This window comes from Atta cephalotes, assembly GCF_000143395.1.
Source record: "Atta cephalotes unplaced genomic scaffold scaffold00041, whole genome shotgun sequence".
Classification (NCBI taxonomy): domain Eukaryota; kingdom Metazoa; phylum Arthropoda; class Insecta; order Hymenoptera; family Formicidae; genus Atta; species Atta cephalotes.
Genome location: NW_012130105.1, coordinates 197707 through 212744, shown reverse-complemented (window position 1 = coordinate 212744; position 15038 = coordinate 197707). Strand labels below are relative to the sequence as shown.

At 34.1% G+C, this 15038-nt stretch overlaps 1 protein-coding gene across 1 annotated transcript in view; it reads left to right on the top strand.

The window, feature by feature from the left end:
- The window catches only part of LOC105622217, a 168808-nt gene extending 158827 nt beyond the window's left edge, over positions 1–9981 (top strand). Inside the window, exons 8-10 of the mRNA XM_012203643.1 lie at positions 4357–5316; positions 6683–6931; positions 9890–9981. Coding sequence (XP_012059033.1) covers positions 4357–5316; positions 6683–6931; positions 9890–9981 — 1301 coding nt within the window. The remainder of the gene's footprint in view (positions 1–4356; positions 5317–6682; positions 6932–9889) is intronic.
- Positions 9982–15038: the final 5057 nt, after the last annotated feature.

Sequence of the window (15038 nt, the reverse complement as noted above, 5' to 3'; positions counted from 1 at the left end):
TACTACGTGATATACGGTACTTAGTTNACGTACTATATATATATATATNTGTATATATATATATATATATATGTATATATATATATGTGTGTATATATATATATATATATATATATATATATATATATATGAGCCTCTTATTTGCTATTTATTATTGTTATATTGATGAATTAATTTGCAATCGTAACAAATTGATTGGTTTTTTAACAAATATCACATTTGCTTTCCCTTGATTTGTTCCTATAACAAAATCATTTTTCTCAGTGTGTCGTGTTGGCAGAATCTAAAAAATGTATACGCTAATGTGTATTCATCTAATGATGTACTTTGATAAATTTTCGTTATTTTAATATATGGAATGGAAGAGGTTGAAATGGATTAATCTCTGGTATAAAAATATGTTTCTTTATTTTTATCTTATTTCTGTTATGTGTATTGGTATTTGAATCTGTATTTGTTTTAATTCGACAAAAAATATATTTTCAAGTTTATAAACACATTTACACTCATAGTCAATCGTCCGCATAATTACATTCTCGGAGACAACTAGATACTATGAAACATCATTATTACGTGATTCTCAGAGTAGATAAGCATATTGAGATAAGGAAAGATACGTTCCCTCATGTATATGAATATCTCTAATTGCGATATGCGACATATTACAATGATAACATATCGCAACGTTATTAAGAGCAGATTAATCTCATTAATACGAAACACAAAATAATATACAGTAAGGAAATATGATCTGTTTTTATGAAATAATAATTTTTTATTATTATTAGGACAACCTACCAGAATTAATATTGTGAATTGTAGAACAGTCTAGAAACTTAACTCTGCTATACATATTGGGTTTATTTGACCCAAAATATAATTTATATTTTTTACTAAATTGTACTAAAAAACTTTCTTTCTAATATTTAATGATTTCATTTGTTGATGTAATTTGTTGATCTTTTTTCTGTGAACTTTTTTTATTTTTATAGAACTTTTAATATTGATTTAAATATGATCGTAAATTTGAACAAATTAACAGGGTTAAAAAAATATAGTTTATTATTGAGACTTCTATGATATTTTGATGAGCGATAAAGCTTTACAGCATAAATAACGATCAGTACAGTCCATGACTCGCCCTTCTGATTGAACACAAAGAAGATAGACCAAAGGGACTAACTCTCAACCTCTCCATAACCCGCCCTTACCGTCCTTTTAGGCAAGTCCTTCGTGCCGGGAATCGTCTAACGAGTCGGAAAAATCAAGTCGCCTTCACCGAGACCAATCGCTTTTACGTTGTCATAAAATTGTGTCTAATTAACCGTAAAAATAACGAGATTTTTTGCGATATCGTCACAAACTGCCATTAGAGATCAATTTATAAAATTCGGCAATGCAAAGTGGAACGGCAATGTAAAAACAAAAGTGGAATCCTATGCTTGAAGTACGAACGAAAATAAGATTAAGTTGATTCCTTGGTAAATGATTAATTTGGATCTTCCATTTATACGTTTCTTTGCTAGTCTTTAAGTATTTTTGTATTTTTATAATTAAGTTGCGATTAAATGAAATAAAACAGTCGTTGTTAAAGCGAGACTTTCTGAGACTTAATTAGAAAGTGAGATCCTGCTACTTTTGTAACAAAATCTTGCTTTCTAATTAAGAGCAAGTAAATGTAAATTTTTCCGACTTCCTTTACCCGAACTTTTCTAACTCTTTCGACGTTAAATAGCAATTAAACCCTTCGCTGTATTTTCCCTGTAGGATAATCGGTATATTTTTTTTCTTTCTTTTTTTTTGCAAGCATCGTATTTCACGTGCTTTCAATTAACCTGAGGCACATATTGTAATATAAAATATAAAAAGAATAGACTCTTGATCGTTAATTTACTGAATTTTAAAGGCTTAGTATCGAGATAAAACGATAATGCAGCTTATCGGACTAGGGGAAAGTGGCATCCTTTACTCGAGGGCGCGTCGCGTCGTCAGATTTGTCTCGTTAGAGTTCGCATTGTGTCTGCCTATGGTCGATTTACGCTCTCTCGTTATAACCATTCGCTCTGTCTTCCGTTACTTTCTTGAACCTTCTAAAGACTCCGAGCCTTCTTTTTCTCTTTTCTTACGATCTAACGAGCTTCCATTAAGCTCACAATGCGTATTCTTGTTTGCGTGTGATTGGCGATATTTATTGTGGCTCATGTATTATACGCATATAAAGAGAAAAATTTATTTGAGAAAAGAAAAAAAATTGAAGAATAATAAATATATGTGCATGTGAAAGAACCTTTAATCGATACAGAGATATAAGATAAGATTTATGTGATATTTTAATGAAAATATTCAGAAATATACTAGAATTCCTTGAATAAAAATGTATAAGAAATAACAGTACGTTTTGGCGTTACTTTTGGAGCAAACTGTAGCTGCTTTAAATTAATTACAACTTCAGAAAAAAACGATTAACCTGAGTCTTATAAATTTGGAACCATTATATAACATTTCAACCATCTTAGGATACATAAGAGATATAATATGATTATGTGAACTCCCTGAATAGACTCGGACATCCGTGGCTCTTTTCAGAACTTTTTTCCCTCCTTGGTTTAAAATATACCGTACTTCCTCACTAACAAGAAAGTATCATTAGCAGGGATCGATAACCTTCGTCGAGCTTCTTGTCCCAACTTCTAAAGTTACGGCATTTAAAATTCCGTTTAAGACTCAACTTCAAAGTTTCTTCTTAGGCCGTAGAAATTACGAGCATATCAGTACTTTACTTTCGGTAGATAGGATCATTAATTTACAGCAACTCTTTTTATCTACGATATCTTTTGCGTTTATTAGTATTTATATCTTTTAGTTTATGCACATATAACTCGTATATATACTATTATGTATATATACTCGTAATGTTAATAATAATAATAATATTAGTAACAATAATAATATTGTTTTGTAATATGTGTTTGTAATTTTATCACATTTATATAAAATTTCAGTGGTCTGTATATCAAATATTGTGACAAAAAGTATCGCTTGAAGTACACGATAAATGTTCACGCGTTTTTATACGTTTTATCATGCTGCCATTTTTCATTTCTTGCACATGTCGTGCATTAAATTAACTCTTTTATCGTAAATATAAAACATAATCGTAAATCGCGAATTATACGACAACGTTATATTAATGTTTTAAATGAAGCAAGCGTAATATTTCATGTCATTAATAATACTACAAAATTTATTGCAGTATTCTTACTTTGTCATATCACAAATTCTCTCTATCCACAATATAAATATTATATCATCTCGCATATATTATGCTATTAAAACAATTATTATTTATTATACAGAAATCAAGTTTAAATTTAAGAACTCTTATTATGTATAAATTATTCTCTATCTACAATCTCTCAAAGCATTAAAGTATTAAAAATTAAAAAAATAATTTTAATTGTACTAATTTTAGAAGAATAATTAATTATTCTTTGATAATTCTACTTTGAATTTGCTCATTTTAAATCTTACAAATTATTATAATATATTTTCTGGAATTCTATATTTTGACTGATATTGTTTTTAAAGTAAAAATGTTATATTTTGTTATATATTTTGTGTATATAAAAAATTCACGTATATAAAAAATTTTCGAATTCAATGATATTACTCTTCATAAAATAGGATCAATATAGAAACAATAATATTTATTGTTATCACAGAAATATTTTACTCTTAAATAAATATTTTTTAATCTAGAATAAAATTATCTTGATATATCGGTTTTGTGTCAAATACTATGGTTTCAGAATGTACGTTATGACATTAGGTAAAGATTTCTTCTAAACATAAAAATATATAAATTTACATTTATATGTTAGTCTTGTCTTAGGACAATAAGTCAATCTTGTTTATAAAAATTAAAATATCAATTAAAGATTCCCGATAGATTGAAATAATAAATTGATTATAAACAAAAAGGCATTGGAAGCTAACGCGGAAAATAATGCGCCAATTATTATCACAAGTCTTCAACTATACAATGTTTGCATATATTATGATGTTTGACTGTGATTAACGTGTCATTAAAGATTCGTAATAATAATTTTGCATATTGTTTTTTGCGCTAATTCTCAACGCCTTTTTTGTTTATATTTAATTTATTATTTCAAGATTATTTAATTTGAGGAAGAAAAGTAGCAATTATTGATCTATCTTAATATTGTCTAATTTTAATATTGTTCTATTTTTATACTACCAAATTGCGATAAAATTAAGTATATCACGAATATATTTTTTATTTAGTTATTAAAATTTTTTTCTGAGAGTAAGATTTGCATTTGCTTTTTGTCACAGCGAGCTCTCCGGAACCACGTACCTGTCCGTACTTGGGCAAGTTCACAGTGACGGATGTGAATCGGAATCAACGGAACACGCGCGAAAGCCGCAGGAGCCAGCATCAGCAGGAATCTCTGCTCATTCGACACGACGGCGAAAAGGTGCGGCATGCTCAAGAGAGAAATGAAGACCGGCGAAGTCGTAAGCTGGATTATGAAGTCGAGAAGAGGCGGGCCAACAATGAGTATCTCGTCCACGAGAGGATGGGTCGGCGAGCACGTTCGAATCGCGGCAATCGAAGTCGCAAGGACTACAGCCTGGAAGAAATGTCCTCATCGAGGAAAACTTCGGAGCTAGAAGAGACTTTCCGGGATCTACGAGAACGCGCCTTGCGATCGAAGGTTAGACGATCGGGCGATTTGGAGCAACGCGTCGCCGAGAGCTCACATTCTAAGACGAGGAGATCGCGCGCTGTCGAATATCTCGAGAAAGATACGAGATACGCGATGGATCGCGGAAGAGTTGACAAAAACGAGGGTGAGACGATTGAAGACGAGGTGAATTCGAAAGATAAGACGAACAGATCGAGAAGATACCCAAAGATAGAAGACTTTCATCTGTATGACGTTGATACAATCAGACGGTTTTGGGCCGCCGATTCGGACGACAGCTGGACCTCCAGTACATTGCAAGTGCAAGACGATTATTTCGGGGATTATTTAGACGCCGATAGTCCGCCGCGAAAGAGATCCGCATCAGGGAATCCAGTCGACAAGGGTATGACCTATAAGGATCTTCTGAGAATGAAGAGGGAACTCGAGGAACGCGAGAGAGATGAGGATATTTCTGAAAGGAGGGAGAAGAGAAACGAGGATGATTCAAGGTGCAGTTCTGAGGTGACGACCTTAACCGTGGGTTGCTCCACGGCGGACAGGATGGAGTTTCAAAGTGACTGCGTCGACGATGACGCTATAACTGGTAATTACCTACTTTTTCTTTTTCTTTCATATCGAGAATCTTAGCCGCGCTGATCCCTTGAATATAATCACAATACCGCGAGCGACGAAGGAGGATTGAGTATAGAATTCTACGCGGGTCAGAAAGTATCTTCTTAATGTTAGAAGGATTGACGATTATAGTCTAGAGATACATAAATTTATTCTAGCAAGAATTCTCTTTGTGAAGGAAAAGATTTTATCACTACAACTTAATTCCTATAATTTTTATTAATTGTGCATTTATATGCACAAGAAAATTACGTATTTTATAGAAAAGAAAAACATTGATTCGATCAAAGAATTCATAAGTGACTCAATAGATCTCATACTAATTATTTGGAAACTTAAGTTCCAGTGAAATGAGTTAGTTTTCATATATAACGTAGCTTATAATTATCAAAAAGATGTCGCGGACATAAGGTTTAATAATTGATAGTTTTTGAATTATTATTCAAAATAAAATTGTATCAAAGTAAAATTCGCAGAGCATCTTTGATATTAAAAAACTGTTCATTATTGAACCTTGTATGAACATCTTTTGTTCACTACATCACAAGTTACAAAACTAACTTATTTCACCAGAATCCAAGTTTCCATGTATTGCAGAATCCTTTGAAGTAATCTATCTAAAAGATATGACAGATATTTTTCAAAGAAAAAAATATATTTATAATGAAATTTCTTTATAATCTTATTAATATCAGTTCAAGAAAGAGAAATTTTAAGAAAAGATTTTAGGAAATGTCTTAAGAAATAAAAAAAATAAGAACCCCATTTCATCAATATCAGGAAATTTACATTGAGAATTTGATGAATTACAGTGTTAGTATAAAGCTCGTATACAATAGAGCTCACCGATGACATAATGCTTATCGCATTTACAAAAGATTATATTATCCAGAGATAGTATAACAAATTCGAGCCTTTCAGTATTAAAGCGATGATATTAACGGCGCGTTTCTTATCGAGTCCGAAACCTGCGCCTCGTTTATCAATCTTGGTAATGTCGTAACTTCATTACGACGGTCGAAGTGATACTCAAGCGCGCTCCCCTGCCGCGATTCCGCATCAAGATCGAAATGCCTGAATGTTTGAAAGAACCGTGAGGCACATCCGCTCTTCACCTTCTTCTCTTTTCGCTGTGTAGACTGGCGCTTCTTCCCATGGATATTCTCTCGACCCTCGACACCGAAGTTTATTTCGGGGGGAATAATGGCACTCGAAGGGTAACGGTCGTCGAGACGCCAACCCCCTTCACCCGACCGTTATTATCCCGAAACTTTCTCCAACCCTCTCATGTTTCGCCAAGACCTCTGGCAGCTCCGTGCTTTCTCTTTACCTTCCAGCCTACTCCTGCCATGGTAGATGGTTCGACGCCGAGGGCACGCAGTTCGTGATCGCCACCCCGTTGGCGCGCAGAACAACGTGGTCGAACAGCGAGAACAACAGGGCGCAGCCCTACAGAAACAGCCGTAGACTGTGCTTCATGTACAAAGAGAGCGGCGGAGTTGTCAGTTTAACTGCCAGCACCATAGCGTGTCAGAGGGGCATCCCACCGCCCACGCCGATGTTGGCCTTCAACGCTACCAGCACCGGTAAGTGGCAACCTCCGTCAACCCTTTCGCTTTCCGTTGCTGCGCCATTTCATCCTCGGATTAGCATTAATTTGAGAATTAGATACTAGAACACGCAACATAGTTTGATATATTACGTTAGAAACATACATGAAATAATTTTAAATTCGTTAATGTTTCATCAAATATTGTTTAGCGGAAATATTATAAAAATATTATCAAAATTTAATTATTATATATTTAATTTAATTATTTAAAAATACTTTATCAAATAATGTTAGCCAATAATTAATTAAATATCGTTAGTGAAAATATATCTATACTAAAAATATCAAAATTGAATTATTATACTAAATGTTATAATGTTATAATATTATATATTAGCTTTAACTTTATTATTATTTAAAAATAATATAGAATTTATTTATAATGATCTCATCTGAATCCCATCTTCTGTATTAATATTGATAAATTGAATAGAAAGTTAAATTATTTATTTTTGTAGTAATATTAACCATTTAATAAACTTTATATTTCATTTTTTTATGCAAGAATAAAATATATTAATAAGAATAAAATATATTAAAATTTTCTATCTATTAAAATTATAATATATCAAAATTTTCCATATATTTGATTAAATAAGTCTATAAATTCTATAAATTCTTCCATTCACAAAGAAATTTATTTCAATATACAGATTGTTAAAGAAAGAAAAATGTGTAAAACAAATTTCTTGATATCTTAAACAATAAATATAAATTTTATATCAAAATATGGACATGTTTTCTTGATATCGTGAGAATTTGGCAAACTCCCACTCCATTGCGACTATATATATGCCCGACTAGGAAAACGCGACGAGATTCTCCGTCCTTCTGCAAAACATTCAGTATACTCCAATAACTTCCCTGTGACGTGAAGGCTGCGCCATCCAATCGAAATCGCGGAGTCAGCGATTGTCATCCATTGCGCCGCTCGAAATCTCGTCGCGGAGGGTGCGTGACAGCCACGCATAATCTAGCGCGACATTTGCGTAGCTCTCTGTGACAAATAGACTACGACAGTGCGTTGATAAACGCTGAATTATGCGTCACCAGACCTAAGGCTATCTCATAGGCGCGAAATAATCATTAAATGTGGAACATATATTACTAGCATTAATCATGATATTCATTTTACTGGCAGTTTACAATTAGTACGTGCTAAATATATATTCTTCGAAAATATACGTACTGAATATAAAATTCTAGCCTGAATATAAAATTCCATTCCTCTCTCTATATGCACAAAATTATTAGATACCTTATAAATTATTTTTTTTAAATAAATAATTTTTCTTTTTCTTTTAGTATTTTTTCAAAATTAAGATCCATGCGTACATTGAAAAAAAATTTATTAAATCTTAATACATATCTTACATTTCTTTGAACAGTAACACCGCCTCAATTTTGATTAATTATTATGTTGTTTGGAATATTTTTTATTTTTTCTAGGATTTAAACTATACAACAAATGCAAAATTTATATTGATCATAAGAAAAAACCGACATATTAATTTAAGAATATTAATTTTATAAAAGAAACATTCAAATAATTAATTTTAAAAAAATATCTTTCACACTCTCTGCTATTATGTCCAATATTATTAGGCATCCTTATAAATTTTATGATTCTTATATAAATTAACATAAATACAATAAAATTTGTAGGACTTTATCAATAAATTATTAATATTTAATATTTTATTACACTTCTTTTTTATTATTTGTTATTTCCTGTAGATAAATGTTTCTTACAAGGAGAGGCTACGCTCTGCTTTTCACCGATTTTGATCAAACTTACAGTAATGTTAGAGGAGTCTACCAAATAAACACCTATAAAGTCGTTCCCGCTAATGGGTCTTAGAAGCCAAGTAATAAGCATTTAAAAATATATCAAAAAATCTGAAAATAATCTAATATCTTGAAAAGTATGCATTTTTTAGAAAAATGTCTTAACAAACAAAAATGATAAGGTTTAATAAGATGTATTTATTGGCTTTATTGGTTTGACTTTGGGAGACATTAACGTTTATTGATTTGACCTTGACGATGTCACAAGATCAAACCAATAAAATCAGTAAATAAATACACCTTATTAAATCCTACCATTTTTGTATAAAACATCTCTTTTAAAAATGCATACTTTCGAGATATTAGACTGTTTCCAGATTTTTGATATATTTTTAAATGCTCATTGCGCGGCTTCTAAAGCTTAGCGGGAATGGCTTTACAAGTGTTTCATTTGATAGGCTCCTCTAACATCGCAAGTTTGATCAAAGGTGGAGAGCAGAGTGTTAGTACTGTTCAAAGAAATATGTATTAAGATTTAGTAAATTTTTTTTCAGTGTACACATGGATCTTAAGTAATTTTGAAAAAATACTAAAAGAAAAAGAAAAATTTATTTAAAAAAAAACGCTAATTAATAAGATATCTAATAATTTTGTGCATGTAGAGAGAGACTGTAGAATGGAATTTTATATTCAGTACGTATATTTTCGAAGAAAATATTTAGCACCTACTAATTGTAAAAAACTTTTCACATATATACGAGAGAAAAAGATGTTGAACTAATCATATATGGAAAGAACGATTTAACTGAAGTATCTAAACACAATTGGTTACAGATCTGAATATGCAATAGTTTTGTTAGAATATTAAAATGATTACGTAAGAAGTATCTCAAATGTAATGAGCAATGTTATAAAAAGTTTTGATATTCTAACAACTAGCGTGCTACATAATTATTTTTATGGTGCAACAGAATTATTTTCAGATTTGTCTAGCTAAATTTTTAGATACTTCAACAAAATCATCCTTTCCGTAAATATTACTTAGCTAAGAAACAAAATATTTGCTTTTATTCTCTTAGATATGAACCTAAGTATACGAAAATATACTGTAAGATGATAAAAATTGGCGACCTTCTATTTGCAGGCCAGTGCATGGAAGCGAACGGCGGACAGATCAGCCGATCGACGTACCTGACGATCGTCCTGCTGACGGCGGTCACCGTGATATTCAGGTGATTCTAATCGAAAGCGCGACAATTATTCGAAAACAATTAAGGATCGAATTCAAACGCGGTGTCGGACACTCAATGAAGATCGTTATAAGAAATATTCGTGATACAGTGATCGGCCGTGCGTGGCTCGATCAATCGGGCAATATACAACAACTGCAGATGAGTGCGATTTTAGACCGTGAATGAGAAAGATATGGAAAAAGAAGAGCCCATCGATTAGACAATCGTGCTCGTGGCTCCTATTAGTTTCTTCAAACTGTCGTTGGGAGAAACTCGCGTTCGTGCGATTGTCGTTCCGAAGTCAAAGAACAGTCGGCGTCGTCGATGAAACGGATAAGGATTAACGAATGACAGAATCGCACGAGAGATCATCCTGCGAAGAACCGATGGAAGATCCACAAAAAAACTCCTGGATTTTTACAACAATTCCGACATGCACGATTTATTGGGGAAAGTCAGACGTCGAACGAAACGTCGATGACGTAAATCGCGATCGAAGCGATCGAGACACCTCGAGCGTGAGTTTTCCCTGGCCAATAGATTTTTTTACTAGACGTAGCGCGTAGGCACTAAGGTTGAAATCGGGTGAAGCTGACGGAGTTGTTAGGCGATTTTTATGATTAGGCCATATCACGATCGGTATCGCGAACGAGATGCGGACTTCGGTTGAGGGGCCGCAATTCGCCCTTGATAGATCGTCTCGGAGTCTTCTCGTTCTTGGCCGATAAGACGCGCGATCGTTACTCTTTAAGACGAACAGAAAAAGGCTATTACGAAGAGACTATATTCTCAATAAGTGCAAAAAAGAAAGGGAAGAAGCATTTACTCGGTAAATATTTTCTTCGCCGGGCGCGCGCACGCTCATTTCTTTGCTCATTCTCGGGCATGTACCCTCAATAAGTACCGAGTAATCGACGATACGCGTAATAATTATATCGATTAATTACAAATAATATACGCTGTCGTTTTTCAACGGATCGAGGCAGATCCCCACTTGTCCTGAAGTGACGCCACGAAGAATGAAGAGAAATGAATCGCGGGTGAGTCGCTCGTTCTTCATAAGACGCGCTTAGCCGAACGAGAGTTTAGCTGAGCGACAAATGGAGAATGAGGACAGTGAGCCTTAATTAACATGACAGAGTCCTCTAGCCGATAAGAACAAACGTGTAATATTATTTCATCCCGAACCAGTCGAGGATTAAAGAAGGTCAAGAGATTATTAAACGAGACTAGGGGCTCCGTTCTGGATGTCACCATGGTTTTCTCTTCCTCGGGGGCTCACACGGCTCACCACATTTTTCTTTATTCATGCGTTGAGAGGGGCCGCCGAGGAAATCGCATGACGCGACGCGTCCCTCCGCGTAGAAAGGCAGACGAGTGATCCTTTGATCTATATTTTCGCTTCATTAGCATCTCGTTAGACGCGACGCAAATGCAACAACTCCCCGCCTGATTCTAAGTTTTTATTCGTTGAAGATAAAGATCACGTGCGATGTCACCGTCAAGTCGAGGGAATTGCCTTTAACGTTAAATGAACGGTGGCAGCGCGAGATCTTTGTCTCCTGATGAGCAGTCGATTAGCTTAATTAATGACGGGACGTGCGCGGACAACGTCTTTTCGGCGATGACCCGCTCGGCGCGAAATGTTAATATTAAGCAATAAGCAATAAAGAAAACACGAAATATGTATACAGAGACGTACACACACGCAGACACAGACGTTTACGCGGTAGCAGTACGCTCGAGAGAACGGTGATAACGAGGAGATAGTGGAATCGAGCGTGAAGGCGTTAACTCGAAGAAGGAACTCAATCAGTTCCGATTTTCGCAATTAATGATGTCAAGAAGAAGGCCGAACGGTGTAGGACGCTACGATATTATTGTAACTAATACAGAGTCTATATTATATATATTATTGTACAACCATCTTTGTAATAATTAAGATGTAATCGAGTGACGAGAGATGTAGAAGGAAGAGACAAAAGAGGAAGTTAGGAACAACAGACAGTGAGTGAGAACTGAAGCGCGCGCGCGCGCGCGCGCGCGCGTGTGTGTGTGTGTGTGTGTGTGTGTGTGTGTGTGTGTGTGTGTGCGCGCGAAAATGAAAGAAAATTGGAATGAGAGAGGGGGAAGGGGACTGGGGCATGAAAAAGAATGAATCATAGGAAAAAGCCAATCGCTATTTTAGCACTTTTTCAATCGCGTCGTACGTAATTTCTACGCCATTAAGATTTTTCGTCGGATTTTGGTTTAATTAATCAACGATGTCGGTGAGATCGATTCTTGAGAGGAAGATGCGATGAAAGTCTTATCGAGCCGTCATTTGCCGTTCGTTCAATTACTTTGTTCTTTCTCTCATCGATCTCGATCGAAATTGCTCGCGACGCCGTGACCTACGTTTTCGCAAGAATTTCGTTGATTCGTGTTATTTGTTTATACTTTTGCTCCAGTCGGTCGTAGAGATTGTTAAGGTGCCTTTTCATGCTGATGCTCGATATTCATGTTCAGCGTCAAAATAGATTATATAATTAAAATTGACGCTAGACAATGCATGAAAATGATGTAACATTATGTATATGGCGTTCATTTTTTTTCTAATACTACAACAATATTGTAACGTTCCAGCAATATTACAGTAACATTGCAACAATGTTGCTGTAAGCTTCTGTGCTGTATAAGAATAAATCTTGCTTTCAGCGTTTAGACGCTAAGCGTCATATTAAAACCGTCATATGCTAATGCTACTCTTTAATGGGCGTTTTCTAATTGTAAAATCACTAGATACTTTCATGCACATGGTGATACAAGTTGTGTTCTAATTGTTGTAATCGTCGACAAAGCACTACACATCGATACTCAGCTTGAGAGTTACTAGTGATCGATTACTGCGTAAATTTATGTTTTTTAATAATAATTGCATGTTACTAATCATGGCTATTAATAATTGAAATTGGACGTTGAATAACCGGTATTTTTTTTAATTCAGTACAAGCGAAAAAAGCTACAGCACATTTTATCCCAGCGATGTTCTTGCGAATGTTCTCAGAATTGGGACATTCTGATGTGTCTCCTGAAAGTGTCTCTTGGACATCTGTGTTATATCTGGGTTTAATCTGTCCGAAATTGTGCAGAACGTATACATTCTGTTCAGTCGTTAATATTACTGCACAATATTACTTTTTACGGATTCCTGTGTACGTTTGTATTAAAATATGTTAAGCAATTGGAAAACACCCAACATTTCAAATGAAATGGCACCTTTAAGCATCGCATGTTATTTCATGCCTACTCAAGGATCCTCTCGGACAATGCACTTCATCGGACGGCAGTGTCTTCGTTTCAGGGTTCTCAGAAGAGAGGAGCTCGATCGATTTTTGTTGATCTCTCGGTGGGTTGGTACACCGTGAAGATATTATTGTCAATGCGCACAACAACTGCGAGTATAGCGCAGTCTCGCACCACGTGCGAGAGGTGCATTCTCATTTTTCACCGATAGATAGGACTTAAGCTATTTAGGACATTTAGCGACTATCACATTAGAAGCCATACTGTACCTACGATCGCAGCGTATACATATATATAGCATATATGAAGTAGTGTTAATATCGGGTCTAGCCATTAAAATTCCTCTAGCTTCTTAGGGATAATAAGCTCATTGTGAACAACAATCAGATCTGATTTAAATGCCCCGCGGTTACAAATCATGTATGTACAATCCTGATGAAGTCCAATCGTCAATCTCGCATCTAACGATGGGAATTCCGTGATAATTCAAAGTCTAACATCGAGAGAGTGTGCGACTGTCGATGGAAAAACAATAGAATACGAGTAATCTACTCTACTCTGTTCAATGAATTAAAAAACAATTATCTGAATTAATTTTAAATTTTCTGAATTTTGCAATGTCAATTTTCGCGAACTGAATTTTTTGAAAAGCTTTCTAACAAAACAAATTATGAAAGGTCTTGTTTTTTAAAGGTTTTTGCGATCATTGATTTTGATTCTGATCTCAGAATTCTAAAATTCAAATTTAAAAAAATAATCTGATTATCATGAAATTCGATTTTAGAAGATTCTTGATATCGCTGAGTTTCATGTAGTCTGAAAACGTGAATTTCAAAAAGGTAGTCTCGAATAAGAAAGAATCTAATGTTACAAGGCTTATAATCAGAGTTTGAAAGTCAATTCGAAAATCAGTACTAACTGTCTGCGTAGCATTGATGAGCTTCAAATAACGCGAAACTGGAAACTGGATGTTATTTCACAATTAAAAATTTCCAAAAATCGTATTTTATAATAACTGAAAAATGATCTTTTTTTTAATTCTGTCCGCCATAATTATCAAATTACCACAAATTTCATAAAAATTAAACGAGCAATGTACAAAATAAAAGGAGATGATCAATGGGGTCGCCGATTCACAAAGAGTTAAACAGTGAATTAGATCGTATTCTTTAATTCGATAAATTGTGCAAAATGTTGTGTGAAAGATTGTATTCCGTATGATCCGAGAACTATTCAAAGCCCTAACACATTAACTGAAATTTTTATAATTTTGAAAAAATCATAGCTTTAAATTAAATGTATTAACATAATTATATTGTCAATCGGAATATCAATTATTTGTTATCCGTTATATCGCGGTCAGCGGAAGAATAAATATTTATTTTTGTTTAAAGTGTTGTTAAAAAATCATTCAAATGCGAATGATGACATCAGACCAGAAAATTCAGATTTCGCGTCCGTGATTTTTTAAAAATTATTTCACCTATATTGCCAGACGAATATTTCAATCATTTATTTTGCTCCTACATATTTCTGTTTGCTTTTATGATCCCGCTATATATGCGAAGCTATGGAATGCATGCAATAATCAGATTAAGCAAAGCTGATGGCAAAGAGAAGAGCGGAACAGACGGGCGGTATTAAAGAATGAAAATGATTATTCAAACATTGCAAAATATATATACGCGCGTGCGTTTTGCTTTCTAATTTTCCCTCTCTACATTCAAAAATGAGCGTTTTAGAAGTTGTGCTTTATTTTTATTATACACGAAAAAA